Below are 26,421 nucleotides of genomic sequence, written 5' to 3' on the forward strand. Positions count from 1 at the left end.
TACAYATTGAAAGTGGTAAACACTTGTTTGAGGTACTCTGCTGTATTTCACGTGTAATGTATAAAAGACAAGAAACCTTTCAGATCTGAAAGAACAGACAAGACTAACTTGGCCAGGTCATCTGAAAGTTGGTGGGCAGTGAGGCTGCCCTGCAAATCCCWTGCTACAGGTCCGTGGCTGAAGCCTGGGTGCACTGCAGTTGGAAATTGCAGTTTGGTAGTGGTGGAACACCCAGTTCTGCTGTCACACACCGTGAACAGGAACACATTTCCCTATTTCCCATATTAGCAGAGCTGCCAGTTCACAGTGCAGAGTCCCAGGTTCCAGGTGATGGTAGCTGTGCTGTGATCACTGAGTTTGTGTGCAGTCCTTTAGGACACTTCTTAACACAACCTGACCTTTGCTTCCCTTCTTTATCCACATCAGGCATTTCCCTGCTTCTGAGTAGAGATTTATAGAAAAGCTTCATTTCATCATAGAAGAGCTTTCCTACTTAATGGAAAGGTGCTCCTRGGTCCAGGATGCTGGGAAGCATAACCATTAACCTTGCCATACAATTACAGGCATACCAGAGCCCTAATGGAAGTGGAAAGTACATCAGGGTGGTATCTATGCTCTCGAATCCAATAGTTACAACAAATAAACCCTCACCTTACAGTAATAAAAAGGGCCTTTGTGCTGYGAAGGAACTATGTCACTTTGGGGGYATTGATTTGGCTTATCTTCATCAAATCTTCCTGAGATGGGAAATATCCCTTTTTAATATGTGTTGTAAAAGGAAAATTCACTCCATTCTAACTTGTTTTATGGCTTGATTCAGTGTAATTCACATATCTCATAGGTACTTCTAGTACAAAAATTCTAAAATATGCTTTAGGTCAAGAGGATATTAACACCTTATTCCATTTCTTTAAACATATAAGTATATTATGAGCTGCATTTGAACTCTGGAGCATAATCATCTCTGTAAAGGAATTGAGCTTTTCCAGTAGTCCCTGAGTACAGAGAGAGGTTTTGCCAGTCCTGTGCATYGCAGGGAGCACTGCAAAACTGCTGGCACCCTGAACACATGGACACAAAACCAGCGATGCTCTTTAATAAGAATGAGGAAAGAAAACCCCTGAAAAGTGAGTGTCTATCCAAACTCAGTGGAGTTATGCTAAATACATGTAGTTAGGTGACATATAAATGCCATTAATTCTRTTTAGATTTGCTGCACATATGAGGCAATAGGCCTTGTCTTTAGAAAAAATGCATCATGTTATGGCCTTTTCATTTGAGATTTGTTTCCATTTAGTAATTCTGATTTCTTTGAAAAGTTACCCATTGGGGATTACATACTTTTTCTGTACGTGAACATTTGAAATCAGGAAAGAATAGGCTGCCCTTTTTGACAGACATTGAGGAAGGTCATAGTTTTCGTTTTTATAGCAGCACTGAAAGTGCAAGGTGAGTGAAACTTAGCAATTCTTATCACTTCTATTGTGTCATAGTATTAAGTAACTGTTAAAAAGGAGCAACAAGTGCAGCATTCACAAGTAGCTTAGAGGGAATTAGAAATTTGTCAAACTCCTGTCAAGAAATGTAGTTCACATCAGGAGCAACCAGTTTATTAATTTTGCTGGAGTCGACAGACTTTTCTCCAGAGTGTTCTCCCCTTTCCTGAAATAAGTTTAGTGATTTAAACTCAACTCTCCAGGGATCTCGGCACTGAAGGAGTCTGAAATGTTGAAGTGCTACTTGTGCTATATTCAAGTCTCAAATTTTGCATGAGCYTCTAACACAAATCCTTCTCTCTCCCTGTTTTCCCCTCATTCATCGCAGCTGGTGAAGACTACATAATAGAATCTTACTTCTTTTCCTCAGGAGAGCAAAGCAATGAGAAGTTGAGCCTCGACCTTAGTATATTTTGATATAAAAAAAAGGGAAGAGTTACTGTGATAGGAGACAGCCTCAGAAGAATACTGAAAGGCAAATGTACAAGCACTTTGCAGCTAAAATATCCAATTGGGATTGCTAAAGTGATGTGTGAGAAATCAATTTTTCTAGATCAAAAATATTACCTTATAAATACTTAGTTGAAAAGCAGAGTAAAGAAAATATGCTCCTGATTAAAAATATTGATGACCTTTCAATTAAACTTAATATAATCYGGTTATAGTAGGAACCTGATGCCCAAAGGTGGCTTCATTTGATGCACAATGGGGCAATTTTATCCGAGATGTTAAATAGATGAAAGTCATTGAGGTGAGCCAAGGAATTTAGCCAGCCTAATGCCCTTACTTTGTGATTTTGAAARGAATTGCAGGGGAGTGAAATAACCACTGTATGAGACAGCTGTCATTTGAAATCCTGTGGAAATCTACAAAGCAGCACTGAATCCACCACAGTCAGTGTGGGATTATCTGTTTTACACTACAGGATGATTTGTAAAACATTCAGTAAATGTTTATTTTCTGTGTATTCATTGSGAGATCCTAGCACATAGGTAATGCTGCGACCTTAGCACACTATGACAGGAGATACTTCTAGAAYAGAGGCCCAAATTTAAGTTCTAAAATATATGTGGGTTGCAGTATGAGATGCACATTAAAATTCTRGTCCTCAGACACATTATATTGCTTATTTTATGATATCTCAGTAATCTTGATGAAGTCATGAACTGATTGTGAAAGATGCAGTGAGAAAATTCTTGCTTGGGGAGTTTTTGAATTAAGATTGCAGCCCAGTTTATAAATACGTGACTTGTAGTTACATAACTACTTAGCTTCTGTTTCTTTGTCTGTAAACTGCAGATAGGGTTTGAGTTTYGAGCATATATAAGCACTAACCTGATGATGGGAAGTACTGCAAAAAAAGCCAACCCAGTAACACCAAGGAAAWCACAAACACATGGTAGAGTTGTCTGTTTTTTAGTGTGGGATGAATCTTCATCTTTTGGGATTTGCCTGAGTGACATTTTTGGGTGTTTTGGTTTTTTTTTTGGGTTTTTTTGGGTTTTTTTTGGTAGTCTTTTTGCTTGAATTCCCCACATCTTTGCAAACATTACGTCTCTATCTATAGTCAGTCACAAGAATGATTTGGTAAAGTGCAATTGCCTGGGTTAATTGTCAGTTAGAGAAGGAAGTCAGGAAAAAAAAAGTGCTGGTAGCTTGCAAGCATCTCACCTTGTATGATATTCCTGATTGTTCTCAAAAGTGAACCTGGACTTTATTGTGGCTATATTTGGATCGGAGATGTCCCAGAGTGACTTGGATGTCAGAGCAAATGGGGTTGATAAATCACTCGATGGTGTCCTTCCCCCGTGCTGTTCCCTCCAGCTCAGYGAAGAAGCCCTCTCAGTGTTGTGTCGGGGGGATTGTGCTGGTCAAAATGCCATCTCTCAGGTAAAATACACAGCAAGTTCCAATTACTGTGTAACTTTCCTGCATCCTTTTTCATCCCAATTTTCTAACCTGGCCGGCCTCTCTCCACTCCCACAGCATTGTACGTTTGAAATGTCCATGGATCGGTCATTGGAATGATCATCGTCACTGAGTTGACCCAGCAGTGTTTGTAGTAGAACAGTCGAAACTGCTAAAAGTTATGGGCATGTGGTACAGAAAAARCTGAGTTGCAAASTGCTCTTCTCATTGGCACTGGCAAYTTTGCGATACARATATTMTTTGTCCATTRTCTTCACTTTRTGTGGTAGTTAAAACTATGAAAATTTGCTTTGCCATGGGTTAAGAACATCCTTAATGTGTAATACCTTTGTTTCCATGAGGACTTGCATTTGCCAGAAATTGCCTGCCRTATGCAATCACCACTGGCTTCCAGGGACAGGAACAAGTAGCATTTTTGTTCGGCCACACAAAAGAATTGCTTTGAATACATGGAGAAGTTGTAGGTGGTTTTGTCCTTTTTTCTGATGAGGGTACAAATGTAATGTCTCACAGATGCATGTTGGAAGAATAGTTATCTGTAGTTTTTAATTAGGCATATTTTGCTTCTTTGTAAGAACTCACCTTGTGCACTSTTTTTCTCATGGTTATTCCTGAGAACCAAGCAGTTGAGGCTGATGTTTGAACTGGTAATGAGTTTTGAATTTTTGAACTGACAGCARTCTTGATGATCTCTTTATTTAAAGAGAAGTAAACCTGTTTGACTAAGATCAGAGGGAGGGGGAACCCATGGATGTAACTATCCAGCAGGTCACTTTGCACCATGTCTACTGACCAGTTGTTTCCTATGCCAGCACTGGCAGAGTTTTATGACCCTATCCTACTTATGGACAGCTCATGAATGGTTTGTTTTTTTTTTTTCTGGTCAGCCATTTCATTGGTTGTCCCCCAAAGGGTCGTTGAGAGCGTAGAAGATAAATGGATATATTAAAAACAACAGATTTTATTGRAAGATATGATAGGGTAGAATAATAAGAAAAATAATCTGTAATTTTATCTTAAAATGTGTTCTGAATAGAAGCCCATTATTTTCCTTTGCCTGATGCAAGAATATCCATCAGATAATTTTAAATCGTAATGCAACATGTTCAGCTTTGCAGTGTTCTTAAATAATGTATTCTTATTGCAGAAATTATGAGTATAAAGGACTGCAGCCGTTTGATTTAGTTACATTTTGGTTTTGTTTGCACACTGAAAGAGCTTTGGCAGCCTGTGTGAAGATGTTCACATTGCAGTTCTAGGTACCTGAAGGCACAGAACTGGGGCACGAGGCTTCTTTTATCTCCCATCTAGAGGGACTGCCTGGAGGTGAGGCTTGCTGTAATCAGGACTGCTGCAGCCTTGTGGTTGTTATCTCAGCTCTATCTCAGGYCCTGGGCCTCTCTCTGAGAATTTCAGTTCTGCTCGAAGGGCAGTTTGATTTCCACGCACGGTTGGCCTGAGGTAACATACAGGAAGACAGCCCCCACCCTCCATTTTATTTGTAGTTTGACAATTTGGAAATGCCCTGAACTCTTGGAGGCCGGGCTCATGCTTTTGAACGTGAGGTTGTCAGTAGCCYTGAACAAAGCAGCCTGAAAGGCTTTGATAAGAACCATGTTTAAGTGAAACGTTTCTTTGAAATTACTTGAAAAGTGTCCTTGGATGAGGTGTCTGAAAGGGGAGCAGACATGTAAAAAGYAATTGAATGGTTCAAAATGGAGGAGCAAAGGCCCATCGGTGCCTGTGCAATGTGTGCACTGTGGGCACTGCCAAATGCCAGTCTGCAGTGCCAACCCTGCCGCTGCCTGCTCCTCTGTCCCAGCACGCAGGGAATTTGCAGAAATGCTGCTGCTCATTGTGCCATGGTCTCAGCTGGGATCTTTCCTGGGTCCAGGCTCACACTGAGAACATTGCAGTCAGTGAACCGAGTGGCCGGGCCAGCGCTGAGGGATGAGGCTCAGGGATGGACTGGCACTGGCAGCCCATGGCTGACTCATTGATCTTGGAGATCTTTTCCAACATCAACAGTTCAATGATTGATTCCCCTCAGGAGGCTGCACACCTTCCACAGCTCCTTGCCCATATATCTAGTGCAGGTTAAACAAATGGTTCCTATTAATGTGCTGGTAGGACTGAGCCTTCAGCTGAAGGGGACTCTGTTCTTTCAATGTCACCRGGAGGAAAAAGTGTGGTGCCTCCAGTGGAGTCTGAAATGCTCTCCTGTCACTGATAAACTCTGTGAAACAGGGACTTGCAGCAAGGCTCAAGCAAAGACACAATACTCAGAAAGTCTGTGACAGTTTTTAGGGAATGCTGGGTTTCCTTACACCCTGTTTGTCTGTCCTAAAGACTGCAGTGGCTGCTTGGATTCGTGGGACTTTGCACATTGGCCTGGATTCTGTCCATGTCACTGTGCTGCTGTGCAAGGCTGTTTTGAAATACTCGTGATTTGCTTGGTCAGTTGTGTAACAAATATCATTAAAACAAAGCTGAGCTGTGGTCTTCTGTGAACACTYCTGCTGGAAACATCGTACGTACAGTTCTCAACTAATTTTGACTTTTAGTACGTGGAATACACGATAAATGTGGGATGGATATTTCATCTACTCTTTGGTGATGTTTGTCATGTAAGAGCATTGTGGCTGTTTAATCCAGATTCATTGTTGTTTTTTCCTGATGTTAGACTGTTTATTTGAGAGGACAGAAATATGTTAAGGCTCAGGGGGACTGTCAGTGAGGTTGTGCAAGAAAGAAATGGTTAAAGTTCATCATCTTTACAATTAGGAGCAGTTTTGGCATCAGGAAGTCAGTTCGGAGTTGATTAAGAAGTTTTTATTTGGGAAAAGTCTAGAAAGAGCAGGGAAATCTTTTATCTGTTTGTTGTACAGGTGACAACTCAGGACAGTGGTGATTTCTCTTACAAATACTCTGTAACTTTGAAAGAAGTTGTTTGTATTCATGTTTTCACAGGTACTACTCTTGCTTTAAAGGTGGGTGAGGCTGTCAGCAGCTAAAAAATGAAGTCATAAAATGCCTAGATGGTGCAGAAAGTCACTTTTCAGGAGTAGGAAGCCAGTCTGATTTGCAAGGTSTAAAAATGTAATCTGCCTCACTAAAATAATGTCAAAACATTTTTTTAAAAAATATCCTTGGGTTTTTTAATCTGTTTGTTTCAAAATACTCTGTATCCATATTTCGGTAAAAAGTAAAAAACTGTGTTCTGGAAAATTTCCTGTAGCTAATTCAGATGTAACCATATGATGCAAGCAGTAATGCTAAAGCAAGGCCTTAAAGATGTACCTGTGAATAATTTGTTGATAGAACTTAGGTATAAGGAACAGCTGTGAATCTTAAGATAGAAAGGTTGGGTTTTTTTCAGTATTGAAGTGCTTAGGTCAACCTTGATTCTTGTGACTTTGTTATGTACCTTTGGACTTGAGGAAGCGCTTGATGTAGACTTGCTGAAAAAAACCTAAAAACCTTGTTTCACGTGGTAWGATCTTTCCTTTTCAGTAAAACGTGGAAAAATCTGGAATGTTACATTTAAAAATTATGTTGCCAYATTTTAAGTTGATTTTTTAAAAAAAGAGATGTTTGGGTTGTGTTTTTTTTTGGAGGGCTGGTATCATAATTATGGAAAGCTTCCTTGTTCTTACATGCCTAGTGGCTGTGTCCATGATCCATGCCACCCTAGACTGTAATTTTAATATTTTCTTGAGTGAACTATAAGCATTAGTRTCTAGTTTTGAAACAAAATAATGAAATTACTTGGAGTACTTTCAATAGTTGCGTTGAACATCATTAACAGCTCCTCTGTCCTAGACAAGGACACTGTTTTGCAACATGATTTTCTTTCGGTAAATTCACTGAAGTTGTATTTGCAGTATTTGTATGTGTGTTATTTCGCCTTGGTCACCATAAACAATAGCCCCCAAGGATCACAGAATTCCTTCAAGCCAGAGATCCATACAGACTTTAATAGAAACCACTATTCAAGTTTTTGAAAGAATGAGCTCCTTTCTGAATACACCCAAATCTATTATTCTGCCTTGGTGGATTCTCTGCGAGTGCCCGGGTGTTMCATATAATCTTCTGCCATAATTGCCAGCTTTGTGTGGTGACAATAAAGAAGAAGTGGAGTGACAGGATGAAACACAGTGGGATCCAAGCTCGTAATATGTTTTCTCTCTGATTTTACACAATATGTCAGACAGGAGGCTTAGAGTTTAAAATTTTAAGTTGGTGTTTTCTCCCCGCAAGMTTTCACATCCATCCTAAAATGTCTGAGTTCCAAACCCTTCTAGAGCCATAATGCTGGCTTGAGGGGAGCGTAGGGGAAAGTAAAAAAAAAGGAAAAAAACCCCACATATATTGTATAAGCACATCCACAGGAGCAAAGCATCTTATGCACAGAGCATCTGCAGAGATGGGCTGAGATCAGAGCAGTGTTCATCACCCGATTTGGGCACAAAAGGCAGAGCAAAGGGGAGCACAGTGGTGCTTAACACAAGTCCTGGAGATTAGTTGGGAGCTCTGCCGGTGATGCCTGTGTTTATCCATACAAACTTCTGAGGGAGAGTTTTCTTGGAGGTTTAAGAAAATTGCACTCAAGAATATTCTTCTTTGATATTTTGCAGAGTAATGTATTCTGCCAGACAGGGGCCTTTTTACTTATCTTTCTGTACATCAAAGTGTGTTTTCCCCTTGAAATGTGGGAAGTTGACAACTGTACAACAGCAGCRGGGATCTGGGTTCACAGAGTAAGCAGTGTTTCATTATGTTGCTTTATTTGGATGGGCAACTGTGAGAAATAGCTTATGATGTATAAAATATCTGAGTCTCTTTTTGTACTTGAAGACATTGTTATCTCTATTTGAAGTTGTCTAGTGAAGGTCAGTCGGGCTAACTGCTTGCAAAAGAATATCCTGTCTCTGTTGGTAGATATTCTTTTCAAAGTTCATTGCATCCAGCAAGCTATTTTTGTAAATACCACCCATCATGGCAAATTACATACTGTTAGTGGGAGGGGGAAAGGGAATGGTGTAGAAGTTCTTTTCATTTACAAAAAAAATCGATTGTTGTTGCAAAGAGCATTGCATAGCCCTGATGAAAAGCCTAAGATATTAATTTGTTTAAGATTTGGTGTTGATCAGGAATGTCAAATTGCACTGCGGAAGTGATACATTCTGTGATAACTGTAATACTGAAACTTTCACTCACTGATAACCATGGCAGTGATATATACTGTGGTATTTTCATGACATTTCCTTTGCTTTRCTTCGAAGTCTAGTTGGTTAAGTCAGGAAGTCTTTCTGTATTAGCAACACTRAAGTTACAGTGTTGTTTCTTCCTCTCTTGATGTTTTTTTTTGTATTTGTTGCTCAATGAGAATGGAAAGCTGACAGTGTAAAGAGTGCTAATAGTGGCAAGTAGTCTCCAGTCTATCATATTTTGAAATGAAACCCCATTAAAAATTGGATTTTCTATTAAGTAACATTTTTAAAGGAATCAGTAGGTTCTTTGTGCTCKACTTACTAAAAATAAATCTTTGTCTTTCAGTGGTGTGTTGGATTTAGATTTTATTATATGGTGTATTCTCAACTCTGTATAAACTGATGGTCCTGTCCCAGAAATGTTTACAAACAAGAGCAGTCCTTGGTAATCATKCCTAATCTTATGAAGAAAATTGCTGATGTATGTTGGAGTTGCAGAATTAGTCTCTCAAGAGATCCTGGTGATTCTAAGAGAGCTGATGCCYGCACAGGAAAGGCGTTCACATGTAAATGTGAGTGGGATGTAGCACTGGCCCAACGAGAGCCAGAGATGCTGTAACTCCCCCTTTTAACGTTCAGTGGTCTTCTGACTGAATTTCTTTCCATAATACACTCATTYTATGATTATTACTATCCACCTTGACTGTTCTGAGTAGCAGTAATTGCCTTCCTTCATCGCAAGTAAAACTGATCACAGTGTTGCATCTTCAATGTTTGTATTTAAAGCACTGGTTATAATGTATCTAATTKAACTTTTTGGATATGCTTGTGCAGTTTTTGCTCCGTTTTTCTGGTCACTTAGAGTTACCTGTGTGAAAGGGAAGGCCACTTAAAAATTCATAACTTATTTTACGTCAGTGAAGATTCCTGATTAATTTAAAGCTAATCCTGTTGGACTCAGTGGCAACATTATCCTTGTTCTGCCAGATTGCAGCTACTTTAAAACCACAGCTCAAAGCAAAATACTTTGCTTTYGATGCAACCACCAGTGGAATGATGAAGAAGATGTAAAAATACCTACCTCTAAGCTGTTGCTTTAAAAGGTTATCTAAAAATATCTGCATAAAACACTTAAAAGGTCTTACCAGATGATAATCGGTAATTTTATGGAAACATCTGATTTGGAAAAACCCACGACACATCTCACATTAAAAAAAATGTAGAAAAATATAAGCACTAATATTTCCATCAGTGTTTCATGTATCAGGGGAAGTGAGCCCTCAGTCAGCGAATACAGCTAAGTCTGTTTTGTGCTGTGGCAAATCCCATTGTGAAGAGGCTGTGAGTAATCAGAAGTGACAGCATAAGCACTTTCTGTTCAAAGTGATTTTACAGAAAGCATTATTTTCTGAGAAAAGTACACATATGGCTCCCATAATGCTGAAAGAGCACTGCTGTATCCATTTTTTAGCTCTAGTGTTGGGAGAGGAAGTTTTGCAAATGGTGTTCAGATCTAAGACCTTTTCCTCTGCATTTCCATTCCATAAAATATCCTTAGGATTGTAGGAGTTGGCCAGATAGGCAAGGTCAGGGCAAGTGTGTCTGCCAAGGGGATGTTAGGATGCTGGTGAAGATGAGGATGTTGTCACGAGCTGTTCCTGCTGTTTAGGGGGCACTCAGGAAGCCAAACAGCAGCCAAAAGGCTCTTCCTTGGTGGAAAAGCCAGTAATCCAAGAGCAGCTGTAATTTCTGATTTGAAGGGTGAGGCAAACCTTTGGAAAAACCTCAAGAGAGGGGTTTGCACTCCTACGAAAGAGTGCACAAGATACCATTGATTCATTTTGATGCAGGTGCTTCAGATCCCTCTGCTTCTCACTCTGGCCCTCTTCTTGCCCTAAGCTATTGCTCTGTAGCAGTGAGTAGTGGCCACCTCCGTGTCACACCCTCCTGTCCTGTCCTGTCACCTACTCTGAGCCACCTGCTAATGGCTGGAAATTAAATTCCATTTTTGAAATGAAAATTTAAGAAGTTTTGCCCTTACAAATTATGTATTTGCCCCCCATAGTAGCTGCTTATGTCTAAAAGAGTTTATTTTTGTTATGCTTGGGGTTGTTTTTTGTTTTTATTGCTTACCTTGGCTCTACAGTTTGTGGTTCTAACCCTAATTCCTTGCATGAGGAATGTCCACGTTTGGGCAGGGCCTTTCAATTTAAGTTAATTACCCATACTTAATCAAGCTCTAGTTTTCTGMTTTCTGTAAATTGCTTACCAGTGTCTCACATTTACAAAACTGCCCAAACAAACTACTCAAAGCTTTACTTCCCAAAGCCTAAGCCTTTTAGCTTTTCATTTCAGGGAAAAGAAAGGTCCCAGTGCTCACACTTGTGGGACTTGGTAGTTTAAAAACTAAATGCCAGTAGCAACGTAAGTGCAATTTAAAAAATAGCCCTCATGACAGTTATGTCAAACTTCATCGCTAAATATTTGGGATTGGCACAGGGTTTTAGTATCTATCGAAAAAATGAATAATTTGAAAACTGTTGGCTTTGGAAGTTAGCTCTATATTTGCAAATAAAGTGTCTATAGTTTTCTGAGTTATTGTAATTTACTGCCTCCCTGAGATGTTCCACARCTAAGAAGCCTGAAATAAAAGTCTAATTTTTTTCAATAGTAATTTGTTTGGAAGAGGTGGTTGAAGAWGTTGGAGGGTAGCAAAGGAGATTCAGGTTTCTCCGTCTTTCATTAATATGAAGCCAAACAATCCCAATTCCAAAATTTCATTACAGKCCTTGATCACAAATGAAATGCTTCAAATATTTGTACTGTTTCCAGTAACCTCTTTCTCGTCATCTCATAAAATTACCCCCAAGGAGAGTGAAGCTTAAATACTGATGGGTCTGAGTACRTCACCAGTTATCTACTAAAGTGGAGACAATATTGTTTGTATTCAAGCATGAATTGCAATGACATTTAACAGAGTTAATTTTATCTTTATTTGATATTATGWATTTTGCCTCATTCTATTCACTCTGCTGCTTTCTTTAAAATGCCTCTCAAGTTTCACTGGCACTGGACCATCRCTGGTGATTGCTGCCACATGCCTGTCTAGCATGAAAACATCTTTATTACTTCATAAAGTGTATCTTTAACAGCTTGGAGATATTTGCATCTGGCTCGGGACTATGGCAAGCAGTAGTCATGTTGGGAGAGCTGTTCGTTAGGTTTTAATGAGCATAAGCTACAGTTTGCCATCAAGGAACTGCTTGAACTTAATAACACAGCAAACCACTTGTGCTGCTCAAATCCCTTCTGTCTGGATAGTTTAATGTGCACTGGGTGATAGGARTGTGGGGAAAGTTCTAACCATGGAAAATCAAGGGGGCTTCCACAGCATTGCTGGTATCTTCTCTTTGTGTCAGCTTCAGTTTTGAACAGAGGTGTGGAGATCTGCATTCCAGCAAAACATTTACTGGCGAGGTGTGAGAAGGGAATACATCATTAAAGTCTTCACACAGAGGGGAGATCCTTCCACCTTGAACGTACAAATCATGRCAATTTTCATTTCTCTTTTAGAGTGGCTGCTGTGTGTCTGATAAAATAGATTAATGATGAAATGTATGTCAGAAGAATTTACACAGTGGTTGCTTTGCTAACGCTGGTGTCGTTTCTTCCCTACAGGTATTTCTGTAACAAAGAAGACTCATACATGTAAGTAATATCTTTTGATTTGGCCTTCTCTCACAAATGGAATTTGTGCTAAGCTGTGCTGTGCTGCTCAGACTAATTGGTGTTGGTCTAGCCTGGGAAACCTCCATTTAAAAAATTCTGGTGTTTTTTCTGCCCTAGGGGTTTCAGTCTTCACCCAAAGTGTAGTTAGATGTACAATGTGTATATGTGTATATGTGATACTCACATATCTGTTAAGTCAGAGGGTGGAAAAAGAAAGGAGGAAAGGCAGATTTCCTTGCTCTACCATGTCTCCCTTATRGCTGGCTGATAATTGACATCCAGAAAATACTGGGGAGGAGAATGGTTGGTTTTGACTGTTATATGTGCAGTATTATTCATATCAAAATAATTTAATTGTAAGTATTTTGCCCTTTTCTATGCATTAATGTGTAAGATAAACAATTTTGTGCTTAAGGATCCCAGTGAAAAAAAGGAAGTTATTGTTTTGCTCTCAACCATATCAAAAACAGTCCCCCTAAGTGGCGACCTTGGAAACGGCTGTGGATGTGTGCATTTACTTACAGATACATTTATTCCAAATCCTCTTCAAAGACATCATTTCTGGGAATCAACTCTGCTCCTGCAGGGAGCTACAAGCCCAATTCCAAGAAAATACTACGATTTGTAGCTGAAGGAGATGCTTTGAGATTCTTCAGATACTGTGGAGGCTTGGAAATGTGGTGGTGCAAGAATTGTACTTGCCCAGGAACTGAAACAGGAGTAGGCTAAAGCTGAGCTCTCATGAAAACCCTCTAACAAAACAGGTGGTAGGCTGCTCAAAATTTACAAATTCATATGCATTTTATGCATTCCAGGTATGTTCACTGCAGCTTCTAGGGCATCATGAAGTGTCTTATATGGCTTTCAYTCTTATTTCATTCCTGGTTTTATAATACTGGTGGAATGAAAAATCTGACTTGAGATTRTGAATTCTCACTGTGTAGAGTTAAAAAGCAGATTTAAGAATTTCAGATGAGAAGCTGATTTGTGTGAGTTTTGAAACAGATTTGAAATGTATCAAACTCTTGGTCCTCCTCTGCTTAGGTGGGCTTGCTCCTTAATGAATTCTTAGGGTTAGACCCTCTTTGGCTAAAGCTTGTATGGTTTCATTGAACTTAGAGGAGCTCCAGGCAGGCAGCTGAGGGCAGAATGTGAGCCTGGTGTTTCTGGTGAATATTGGAGCTGTGTTGAATGGGATTGACAGCACAGGAGGCTGAGGTGCTCCATATATCCCCAGGCAGTGTCCAGCTTTGCACAGCCCTGCCCATGGGCTCTAGAGGTGAGGAGGAGCTGGGTATTKGTGCCAGCTCAGTCCTGGGCCTCTCTTGTGCAGAGGTAAATGGTGATTTGTAACACCCACCCTGGGGATCAGCCAAAATCACCCTGGGTCTGTACAGCAGTGCCAGGAACTGAGCCACGGAGCCAGAGCTCCAGTTCCAGTACTGGGAGTTTGTAGGGAAGATCAAGCAGTAACCACGGTCCTAAAGAGTGTAGGGAAAAGGCTCCTCAGGCACACCAGACTGCTGCAGTGTTGTCACCTTGTGTGTCTCAGCTGAGGCTGTGTTTCAGGCCTGTGATGAAAAAAAGATGTGTTCTTCAACTGTGAGAGATGATTAGTGCTGCTCCCCATGCAAGGCCTTTCATCTAGTTCAAACAGAAATTAGGGTCCCAGTGTCTTTCATGTTGAGAACTCTGTGCTTTGCTAAGAGAACTGTCAAAGAGTAGTTCCCCAATTTGTTAATCAGTTGTCATGCAATTGCTGAAGCATGAACAGAAAAGTTCCCTGAATAATGGGAAGATAAGCTTGCCCATTAAGAAGGGATTAAAATAGAAGGAGCAATATGCTGTAATTGGCATGATGAAAATGTAAGCTAWGTTTGCTAGCAAATATGTATGAGGTTTCATTCAGTTTTGGTTGAAGTTCTTTTAGAATTCATTTCTGTTATGACAAATTTGCTTAGAGCAGGAATGGATGTAAATTGTGCACCTTTGGCGTTTCATCATCACACACCAGAAGCATTTTTTCCTTATTGCCTAGAATTAGGGTTTTTTGTTGAATAGAAAAAGCAGCCAATAAAATTCACAGTTTTAGAATGAATTAGAAAAAAAAACCTATTTAATACAAACACCTAAATACAAGGATTACAAACTCTGAGTTGTTAACAACTAAAAATGACAGAGTTTGTGCACTGGGATGATCTGGAATTTGGATATCACTTTGTATCAGTATATATAATTTATCCAAATGAAGTTACGTAGAGTAGGATTTCTGCAAAAAAATTTAAAAAAAAATTCTCTCCAACTCTTTAGTGTATATTCATTGCCTGCATTGATTTTTAGAAATATGGATGAAAATGTCTTATTCTGAATTTACAATGTGTGACATATGAGAGTGTGCGATGTCTGACTGACTGTAAACTGCTACTTATTTCTAATGACCTTTTAATTAGGGAGAAAGAAAGACAGTGGAGAAAATGAGTGGAGAAGATGAAAGAAATTAGCAGAGAAAAAAGTTTTTTAATTAAGTTTTTTAACTTAATGCCAGAAGGTTTGATACATGAGGCATTTCAAACAACAGATTGATCCTTTTCAGACTTAACCCTAACATCTGTTTTAATTGTGCAGGTTTTGAAATTGGTGGGGGTCTGTCTCTACTACTTAACTGTTCCTGGCTTTATTGTTTGAGGGTTTGGGTACATTTTATTCCCTTCTTGGCATTAGGCTGTGACAAAAGTGTCCTGTCAGCTGAAACTGAGCTCCTGTGCTGATGGCAGGTGCTCAGGTGATTTCTGAACCTTACAGTYGCTCAGTATTTGTACACATGCAATGCAGTAGTGCTGAAGAAATGCAGGTCTCTCATAATGGAACTATCTGAATAAAACCTGAGAGATTTTTATTCTTTTTGAGGCAACTGATTTTATCCAAGTATTCTATTTCRCTGGTGCTTCTCCACATTTTCTTTTTATCACAGTTTAAATGTTGCATAACCTGATTTAAACAGAGTGTAATAGTCTTGCAAACAGCACTAAGGGAGTAAGTGTTATCCACCCCAAAATGCCCTTCTTTGCTCAGTTCAAGTTTAAGATTAAACAAGCTTTTRAAGAAAAAATTCATGCCTTCTGTCTGTTTGTAGAATTATTCTCTTGAGCTCACATGGCTATTTGTCAGGTTAACCATCACTTTAGATAAGCTGTAGTCTGTCAGATGGTAGAAGACAAGCCCTGTCTCATCTTCCACACAAAGTGGGACTTCTGGTCTTTCAGTTMTTTTTGACTTGAGAAAGACATGACTGACATTTAGATTCTTTTCTGATYGTTTCATTGGCACTAGTATTTGTAAAACAACCCTCTTCCTGCCATGTTTCATACTCTGAATAGAAAAGTGTTCCGCGTTTATTGTAACTTTGCACAACTTCACCCATTTTGCAAATTCAGAGAGGCATTATTGTACCAGTGATGATAACAATCTGAAATTCTGGGAAACAGAAGGCTGCAAAGGACCTGGCATTTAATACTGACTTCCTTGGCTTTAGGCTGTCCTGAAGTGTGTAGTATTTAGCTTCTGGCATCTTAAATCTRTATCTTGCCACACATCATGTAATTAGTTTCACAGTCTCTACCAGGCCACTTGTGACTCAGAACTATCACGCAAATCAATCACTTTATTTTTCTTCAGATCYTTTTTTTATCTTGGGCACTGACTTCCTTAAATGATTTTGAACTTGACTGCCTCTCAAAATAAGGGGTGGTTTCCTGCGGATGCCTCCAGAAGGCGAATATTGTACRGAATCCAGGATGTAATGGAACCTTCTTTCTCTCACTGTCTGAGCTGTGAAGAGCCACAGTCAGAAGATTTGAAGGAGTTTGGTTGCATAGCTGGAGTTCTTATCTGCACCAAGGTCCAGGTACATTCAGTCATTTGCTTACCTGGTATTTGTAAGATGGTAAAAAACGCRTTGATTTTAAATGCCATCCTCCCAATTTTCTGTCCAGAGTGACACACACTCACCAGAGGTGGGGACCTGCAGGGTGCTCTTCACTGGCCCAGGGGTTCTCACTGCGTTCAGCATTCCAGTGGCAGTGCACCTCCAGTCCCCTGTCACCACAGCGTGCACGATGGCCTTTCTGAGCTGAGTCCAGAAGTGACAACTGACTGCTTCATGCATTTAGACTGAATTAGCACCGTTTGGAGAGAAAAGAGCATGTTTCTTTTTGTAATTTATCAAGATATTTAAATTAGAGTAATTTTCTTAAACAATTATGTCAGTAGGCATCTCTGTATGAATTCCTTAATTTTAGGTGAAATGTTCCTTACTTAAACTGAAATTATTCTTTCAGTTAATTTCTGGCAGATAAGAACTGTTTCCAAAGCTAGGTGCTGTTTTGAATGACATGAGCTCCTGAAGGAAAATAAGCGGAACTKTGTTTTTAATTTTTAGCACTAAATAAAATGGTTTGCATGAAAAACTGGCAGCTTTGTTGGCTAAGGGTAGAAGTAAACCCGTCCCTGTTTCTGTCAGAGATCCACAGCAGGCACTGTCTCAGCTCTTTCCTGGCTCCCACATGAAGCTCTGGAGCTGTTCCTGCACTCCCCTGGCCATAGGTGTTGGTCTCCAGGTGTATCCTGAGTCAGTGTTCTTGGATAGGTACACAAGAGCTCTGGACTAAGGGGGAAATGGATGTTTGGAGTTTACCTGCAGACGAGAAGGTTGGGCTGAGCTGTGGGGAGTTGACTTGGCAAGAACTGGAGGTCGGAGGGACAGAGTTCAGGGGTCTCCACATTGTCCTGAGCAGCCCCAGAGCCTTTGCCTGGCCTTGCAGTGCTGTGTCTGCATTGCTGCTGCAGCACAACGAGCCAAAAAAAGGCAATGTCCTGTTCATGGGGCAAAGCCATGCTGCTAACAGGACACAGATCCATTCCTGCATCGTGCCCATCCTGCGTTTGGCTCTAAGCAGTTGCTAAGAAGAGCACATTGCTTGTTTGAAATGATAAGGCAGATTTGGGGCACAATACAGCTCTTTGGCTTCTCACTTGTCCAAATATCCTGCAACTGTTGTTCACCAGAGTTCTACAAAAATAGTAATGTTTCCAGATTAATAGAACCCAAGACCGAGATTTCTCTTCTTCTCTGATTTTACTTTCTGTATTTACTTTTCTGTATTATATTTACTGCCACTGCTAAAGACTTCTCAACATTTGCTAATTATTTTGTTTAATTGCATTAAAGGAAAAAACTACTGTGATTTTGCTTTTCTGATCTGATTTATAATTAMTTATAAATCAGACTTATCGACTATSCATRGTATGTCGACTTCACCTCGTGTTTCATGTGCAGACTAAAGTAAGTAAATGGTAACTTTTCCCTCCTGAAAGCAGGAGCCTTCAGAAAACTGATGGTTAACAGGATCTGCTGTTAGCACCAGGGCCTAAAGAGAACAGGTGAAAACTAAACCCTGTCCCCTGAGGCCAATAAAATAGCTGTTTGGTCCCCTGTGTGTAACCTCCTAATAACTTTACTGGGCAGCCTTAAGATCCCTTGGGGGCTTCTCTGCAAGAGCATTCCCTCTCTTTGTTCAGATTGCTTATTAAAAATGATTTTATAATGAAGTTGCCTCAAATAGCTGCTACTTTCCTACTTGTCCTTGAAGCACTGTTTGCCCTGGTGAAGAATCTGAAGACATCTATCTAGGGCTGTTCTCTTGTTCAAAACTTTTACTGAACTACTGCTACACTTCTTTTTTCTTTTTCTTTTTCTTTTTTTTTTTTTTTTCAACTTCCCTGCTGTGAGCCAGAGGAAGCCTCTAGAGCAGCAGCTCAGCATTGTACCTTTAATTCCCCTTTGAGGCCATCCCTGTGAAAAGTTTGGTTTGGTTGCCACACAAAACACTGTGTCACTTACTTGTTTGTTGCCTTAGAGAGAACRTTGTCTTCTTTTTGTGTGGCCAAAYTAYTRTGAGCAGAGATGAAGGCATTGTCCAATAATCAGGAGAGCTGGGAATATTTTTCAAGTCAGAAAGTRTTTCTGGCTGGCTTGGCAGAGAGTACACACAGTGGCAATGTGTGTGGACGTGTGATTTCCATGACATGGCTGTAGGTGAAATCTGTGGATGCTCTGCACATCTGCAGCAGTAAAACATGTTCTCTGTAAAAGTTCCAATATTTGTGAGAGACCAGCCCTTCGCCCATGTGGAAACAGCCATGGGTAAAGGTAAAGCATCAGAAGAACTTCCATTAATGTATTTTTTGTGTCCTCACAGAATAACTGCTCAGAGCTGAGACAAACCTGTGCCTCTAATCTTCCCTCAGCTGCCCAAAAGCTTGGCTGTGCCTGGGCCCCAACACTTTGGCACAGTTGGAAGGAACATTTCATTTTCTCTAAGGCTGATAGAACAGGCAATTAAATGCAMTGCCCTGCAAGTCCCATGGGGAGCTCTGTCTATTAGCTGTACTTGAAGATTATATCAGGACTCTTCTCTGGTTCTGTTCTGAGTATATGGAGCAGCTTCTATCTGTATGGGGGTTTTGGCTGTAACCATTAATTATGGGCTTACTTTACTGAGTGGGTTTTCTGGTAAATACCCTCTGATAGGGTTTTCTCTGCCTTAATAATGGAGGASCATGCAAACCAGAGCAAGGGAAAAAATCTGCAAATTATTTGAAAAAATAATTTTGACAAATGAAGACTGCTAAGTATTTGCAAAATGTTAATCATCCAGTATGAAAATTGATGTGTCTGTGTAGGATGGATTATAGTTCAGATACTTCTAAATTGCAAATCAATATATAGCAGTTCTGCTCACACTTCATTTCTTTTTCTGGTCACTCCTGTGGAAGCAGATAGGATGGGCAGAGACATTCTCTTTCATGTTTAAAAAATTATTTGGAGGCCCATGTTTTAAGGAATGTTGAAGTGTTGGTAAAGCATTAAAGGGTTTCTGACATTAGAGATCTGAATTCTGTTAGTGTGGTTGATGGATATTAACAAATTGTGGACATGACTCAAAAATAAATGTAAACTGTTTCTGGATGCAGGCAGTAAACACATTGGGAGTGTCTGTTCCCTTCTATCTAAATCTTCCTTTATAATTTCATAGAAGCTGCTCTTGCATGTTTTGTGCCCTTGGTTTTACTGTCTATTAATTCTTAAGGCCATTCMTCTGATGTAGGAAATAGTGAATGAAGTGATGAACACCTCCTGTGGTGCAATGCACTTCAACGGGGAAAGCGTAGGACTGATCTGAATCCTATTGCAGCTGCTTCAGTGAATCCTGTTGGCTGAAATGTGCTTTCATCAGCCCTCTTAGCATGGCCTATTTTTTTGTTGTTTTTTTAAATCTCCTGTCTTTAGAACTCTTGCAGCTGTTTTATGAAGTTAATGTTTCCAGCTTGATAAGAACAGCTGTCCAATTTTGGTGTGTTCATTGGCCATAGAAGAGAACTGTGTTATGGGCAGAGTATAAGCTTAGAAATATYTGATATTCTTCACATTCTAAGACTTTAGTCCAACTCTTAAGAGCTGTAGAAGTTGCTCTTTGCAAAGTCTTTTTTTTTTTTTTCTTCCAGTTTTTGGGTGTCTTGGGCACCACAAAACTGACAGATGAGACTTCTCCAAATCTACTTTTGTGTTCTGAATATTTTTCAATGCAAACAATGTGAAAGCAAATAGGAAATGTTACTGCTCATGACTTTCTTCTTTAATAYGCGGGTTGCATATTTTGGCTCCGGATAGTCTGAGTCTAGCCAGTGCATATGCATCTAACTATGCATACAGGGAAATACTTCTGACTACATCCTTTGCAATAGCTCCCTGAGAAATAATTGTACTTTCTAAACAAGACTTGTGCAAGACTCATTTGGTTTGATTTGAACAGTTCCTTGAAGTCACCTCAATCTTTACAGAAAGGTGAGTCTTTGTGAATGGGCTGCCACCAAATTCAGCAAAGTGTTGGGAAAACATGAGGGTTAAAATTAGGATTAAAACAGGGTCTTTATACCATTTGTTCAAAGATCTAAAGTCCAAGGGGATAGTTTATTTCTGTGGTTGTATCACTGCTCCCTTTTTGCACAGTTTGAGAAGAATCTGTCTGTGRAGCTTTCTGCTTACATTCATTTCACTTAATGACATTGTTTATAACACAATGCTGCATTTTCTGTAGTAAGGCTGAATTCTAATGATTCTAAAGCAAGCTCAGTCATAGGGACTTCTCCAAGGTTGATATCTGAACCAAAAAAAGCACATTTTATTATCTGAATTTTGAAACCAGGGACTGATTCCATCATTCCTAATAGACTCATTTATTTGACAGTGCATTGCTAGACTTGTGCACTTGCCATCCTGACACAACTATTGAACCTGAAAAGGGCTCTTTAATGTATGTTGATGGCTAAGCTTATTAGGATTGTGAAAATATTGGAAGTTTTGCAGCCTTTCTCTTAGCACATCAACCCAGAATTATTTAAATGTTGACCCCAGCTGGAAGCACAGTCTGATGCAGACAGCAAGAAAGACAGCTCCTTATGGCAGATCAGGTAATCACTCCAGCTTGTAATGAGGAGCTTGTTCTTAATGTTATGGCCAAATGATGATGATATTTGTAAAGCTGCTAATTTAAATGCAGTTTTGCTGGTCAGGTTTTTCTCCCTCTAAGTCTCCTAACGTGATGAAGTAGAAAGGACAAAAAGTTTCAAAGGGCAGTGTGGGTCAATCTGAAGAACTAAAATTTGCAGCTGAAAAGAAGGAACAGAAACAGATCAACCCAAAATGAAATAGAATCCTGAGGGAATTTGGKATATAGATTACTTCAAATTCAACTTTTTTTYCTTTTTTTTTTCAGAACRCTAGAAWAGTTTTGAGCTAGAATGACAAAATGCCATGTCTTTGTATATATTTTTAATTGGGGGGAGTGCAAGAGAAAGCAGGGAGGGGTGTGCAGACAGCGTTCAAAATCTTGCCAGATAGGAGTTGCAGGAACCCAGATGATTTTTGATGTTTATATGAATCAAAAATAGTGACAGATACTTTGGTTTGAGTTTGGGCTCTTAAATGTCACCTGCTTTTGTAATTTGTAGGAGGGGTGGGAAGATGGTCATCTACTCACCTAAACTATGCTCACACAAACTCCTCAGGCAAAATTCTTCATTAAACTGGAAGATTCAGAGAAATTGGTACCTGGTGTTAGTTTAGTATAGGGGAATAGTTAAATTTTCTGTGGTGTCTTAGTAGTTGTGTTCCACTTGAAACCATGAGAAAAATACAGTGCCTGCACAATAAAACAAAATGACACAATTTTTATAGTTCCAGAAATTACTTACTTTGAATTAACTGTATGTTCACTATAAAAGAATAGTTAAAATATGTGTGCTTTAGTATGTACTGATGTGCTGATTAGTGCACATTGAAATGAGCATCACAATATTGAAATAACCYTTTTTCTAAATATGTTTTATGCAGGGGAGGAGAGATAAAGCATRTCAGTAAGTAACAAAATTACATCTTGCAGTGTGAATACCTTTGAATTCGGGGTAAATATCCACTGCTCCTTTATCTCTTACTTTTATAAGGCATTATAGTAGAACCTTGATTTGGTCTTTAACCCCACTGCAGTCACCTTGCCTAAATTACTTTATTGTCTGGGTTTGGATTCACAGTTCAGTTCATCAAAGCAATAGATCTCACCTAAGTAGAAATTACTGTTTTAAGGGATTGCAGCTGGGACTTGGGGAAGTTTCCTGTCTTGACCTTACTGCCATTAATGGGGAAATTCTTGAATTCAACTAGAACTGAACCTTTAACGAGCTATTGTAAAAAAACATGAGCAGTGAATTAAATAGGAAGCCTTGACCAAGATGATGATGACTTGGCTGGGAAAACTGAGATTGTTGTGAGGCCTTTTTGTTATCTGGCTTGGCTTCCCCTGTGTGTATGAGAGGTTCTGGTTTAAGATTAGAACAAACTATCAGTTGTGAGATGCAGCACTGTCACTTGCTATGCTACAGACCAGGCACACCCTCAAAGCAAAGCAATTTCCTCTCTTTTTTTTTTTTTCTATTTTTTTTTTGAGGTGTTTACACCAACTTCAAAAACCAGTTCACAAGAGTGGTGGTGTTCTTGCAATTTTCTGGAAATTCAAGTAAGCCTTTATTTAATCTTTGTGCAACAGAGGTAGGGAAGCCTCTGGTTTCAGAAAGCCACTACATGACCAAAGGCATTTAGTGATTTCCTCTTAGATAAAGCCATCAGTTGATAACCATCCTTCCCACCAGTGTTTGTCTGAAGAACTGTTTCGTTATCTCTGTTGCTGTTACCTAACTGACATGGAGTTGTGATACTTGCTGGCTGTAAAGGCAACTTCRACAGATAAGGCAAATTTCCTGTTTGAAGTCTTCATGTTTCTTTCGCTCTGACCCTTTTTTCCTTTTCCCTGCCTGTATTGATGGCTTAGTCCATAGTTATGGTCCTTCACACCAAAGTGGAACTAAAAGGGTCATTCAAAAAGATGATTTTACATGCTCTTTGAGGACATAAGGCTGGCTGGAAATAATTTTCCTGTTAAAGAGAGCTTTAGATATTTCAAAAAAAATTTCACTGAAATAGTCTCAATTTTTTCCTGCAGTTTTCAGAAGGAAGGTAAGAAACCCCATGTTAACTCAGAGCAGGGTGAGTCGTCCTTCACGTGGGATGGTGGTGGCATGACTTTAAGAGCTGGCCTAGAAATGAAGCAGTTCAGGTACTTCAACCTTAAATTTCCACATCCTGTCAACAGGACTTCACCACCTCACTGTCAGCTGTTTTGAGAGTACATTTTAGCATGAAATCCTGTCTTCGGAAGCAGTAATGTAAATTTTTCTGGAACATTTTGTCTTTGACAAGCAAGCAATGTTGACACCAAAAAAATCCCTGTTCTAGCAGGGAACCTGAAAAGAGAGAGRCAGAGAACCTTAATTTGAGAAGTAGTAATTTGGGAAATTATTCTTGTTCTTTGTGAAACTTATACCTGGCAATCCCAGTTTAYGAAAGCAATTCCCTTTACTGTGTGTTCACCCACTGGTGTTTGAGGGGAGRTTGTGTGACAGCACTGTCGTTAGGAACCCATCACCTGCTTTATAAAYAAACTGCTTTGCTCACTGCAGGTTAAATCAGCAGTTGGACTYGGGGTCCAGCCTAATAAATGGTGTAGTGTTCTGATTAGTGCCCAATGGGAAGGTTTACATGTAGCTCCTTATTTTCATGTCTAAAGATCCTGAAATCACAAAGCTGAGCGTCTCAGTGTGATGGATCTTTCACTGCATGTTCTGCATAAGCAGAAGAGACTCTGGGTATCTGTTGTGGGAATGGGTTGTCCAATAAATAATTGTACTGTTGAGTCAGACTTGGCTTACGTATTGCAAATGACTTCATGGCACTGGCGTCGGAGCCTCCACGATGCTTTTCTTCAAATCCGACTCGATGGTTTTGTCAACTCAGAAGTCTGTTCTGGAGGTCGGAGGAGAAACAGAAGCTTCTGCTGAAGTAGGGGGTCAAACTATATATATAAAGGAGACCACAGGAGCTGAGGGATGAAAGACTTCATATTGGATCCATGAATCTCTGTTTGCTTCAGTGAGATCAGAACACATCACACCTCTACTTCTCTGCATCAAGACAAGCACACCCAGATTATGAAATCAGAGCATTTCTAGGATATTCTAGGGATCTGCATGCAACAGCAACTACTCATTGAAATCTGACACTGTCCATGCTCTGAACATACTATATTCATAAAAATAACTTTTTTCTTTTTACAAGAAGTCTTTACTTCTTTAATTGTTGCTCTCTTCATTCTCCTCAAAAAACTTTTCCCATCAAAGACGTGATCAAAGACAGGTGCCGTGACCTTAAAAAAATGGGAAAGTTGTCTATCTTTTAGAATCAGTAGAAAAGCTGCCCTTGGTTTACGAGCCAGAAGAGGCACTTCAGAGCCACTTCGTTCATTGTCAAGTGCTGTAGCTTCTCCTTTATTCCCACAGTGGTTCAGCATACTATATTTAGTTGTTTTTCACTCTATTATACAAGTATTAACTTTGATAAGGAAAGAAACTAGGATCTTATCAGACTATTTGCCAGTAAAGTTGGGGTAATAGAGTTCTCCCAAACTGCCCTTTCCGTGTGTTAATTCTCTTTACTTCATGTTATCAAATGCAGCACTCTTGGTGCCTTAAATTGAATTTCAAAAAAATTTCTTTATTCCTTATTTTAAAAGAAGTAAGAATAATTCCATGASCTGTTCTATTTAACACTTCATTGGTTATTTATTATAAATGTGAATACTAGGCTACTTGATTTTTAGTGCATTTTTGTCAGATGATCTTTTTTATTTTATTTTTGGTGCTTAGTGCTGAGAAAACTATTTTTCTTTTCATTTCTAACCATGTGTTTTCATGGAAACAAACCATCTAGAACACATTGTATTTCTATGAAAACACAAGCTTATTAAATGTCAAACAGTTTATGTTTTCCTGGCAGTCATCTTGAAATTGGCACATTCACTCTGTCAGTGTTCTATGATGTAAGTTTAAAACTGTCACTTTGTCAATGTTCAGACATTAAAAGGTCTGAAGTCTCACGCATGGGGGAGGAGAAATTAGGCTCTTGTCAATGAGCAGGTGGTGATAATTCAGGCACGTTTGTTTGAGGTTTGTATTAAGTTAATAGAAACTCTCTAGTTTGAGTATCCTCAAATATTTGAGCTGATAAAGAGGTGGCGTCAATGTTGAAGTCAGAGTCATTTGTGCTTACTAAGGGCTGACTATAAATATCAGGGTTGCTGGTGGAGCTTGAAGTGTCTTTGCACATTTAACTTTATCACTCAGCTCATGCATTGCAGAAATTGCTTTAAAAAGCAGGGAACGGCACGCATGGCTGTACACACCCTGTGCCTCTGCAGCTGGGGCATCCTAAGGCCTGTTGGAGCCAGAGCCTGGGCACTGCTTACCCATCTGGGAATTARAGCTGAGGGTCACATGGAACGGGCTGAAAAACCCCTTTGGATTACTCCCCAGTGGCTCCTGCAAGAGAGGGGAGCTTCCTGTAGGTTTGTGGCAGTTCCGTGTCAGTGAGGAAGGAYGTGTTGGATGAGCCGTGCTGGATCAGGAAGTGATCCCTGTTTCATGGACACTGCACTCACATCCCAGTCTGTCACTGCTCTGCTGGCAGGTGAAGTGGCCATCAGGCTGTTAAATAAAAGATGAAGGAAGTATTGATGCATCTGGAACAAAATGCACAGGTCATAGTAAAGAGAATTTTATCTTCACTAAGATAGGGAATACTGTACGAGAAAATCCCTTTTAGCTCTCCACACCCATCATTCTTACACTGCAAACAATACCCACAGCACTAACGCCCTACTAAGCCTGACATTTCCAGTGTATGTGGATTAACAGGCGGTAAAAATAATTTTGTATTTATCATGCTGTGCTATATGTTATAGAATAAACTGATGTTGAATTCAATATGATTCTACTCAGAAATAGCCCATATGCAAAAATGTTCAGGATTAATTTATGAGTTTAGTTGCATATATTATCCTATCACATTATGCAAATAATTAGGAAGAAAATACCTATTTAGCTTATTTATTATCTCAATWGGGAAAATGTACACATATTTTACATGCGTGTTTCAACTATATTTCATCTTCTTCTGATTGTGAAAAAGTCTTTAATATATTTMTTTACCATGAATTTTAAATTTCACAGTGGAATTAGCTAAATGGTTTGTTTTGCACTCCAATGGATGAGATTTAAATCCAGTTTTTCACATCATGCAGGAAACATCTTTCAGTGTTCTTTTAACTGTTCCGTGGTTGTCTCTGCTGTGCACCAAATTTCTCATTGTTGGAAATTGACTTTAAAGTAGGGAAGATGCTCTTAAGTTCCTTACTCAGAGTTTGTCTAACAGCTGCTCAGGTTTCAAACTCTCTTGGGGGCTGTTTGTCCTCCCTGTGTGGAGTCTCACGGGAGCTGTGAGACTCAGCCCGCTCTTGGTGACCCTTCCTGGCTGAGATGTGGCTGAGGTC

The 26,421-nt window shown here is 39.6% G+C and overlaps 1 protein-coding gene across 1 annotated transcript in view; it reads left to right on the forward strand.

The window, feature by feature from the left end:
• The window catches only part of RORA (RAR related orphan receptor A), a 344,571-nt gene that overhangs the window by 221,216 nt on the left and 96,934 nt on the right, over nt 1–26,421 (forward strand). Inside the window, exon 2 of the mRNA XM_057378204.1 lies at nt 12,317–12,346. Within this exon, the coding sequence (XP_057234187.1) occupies nt 12,317–12,346 (30 nt within the window). The remainder of the gene's footprint in view (nt 1–12,316; nt 12,347–26,421) is intronic.

The sequence above is a fragment of the Malurus melanocephalus genome, unplaced genomic scaffold (genome assembly GCF_030028575.1).
Source record: "Malurus melanocephalus ecotype Western Australia unplaced genomic scaffold, MMel_1.1 scaffold_346, whole genome shotgun sequence".
Classification (NCBI taxonomy): Eukaryota; Metazoa; Chordata; class Aves; order Passeriformes; family Maluridae; genus Malurus; species Malurus melanocephalus.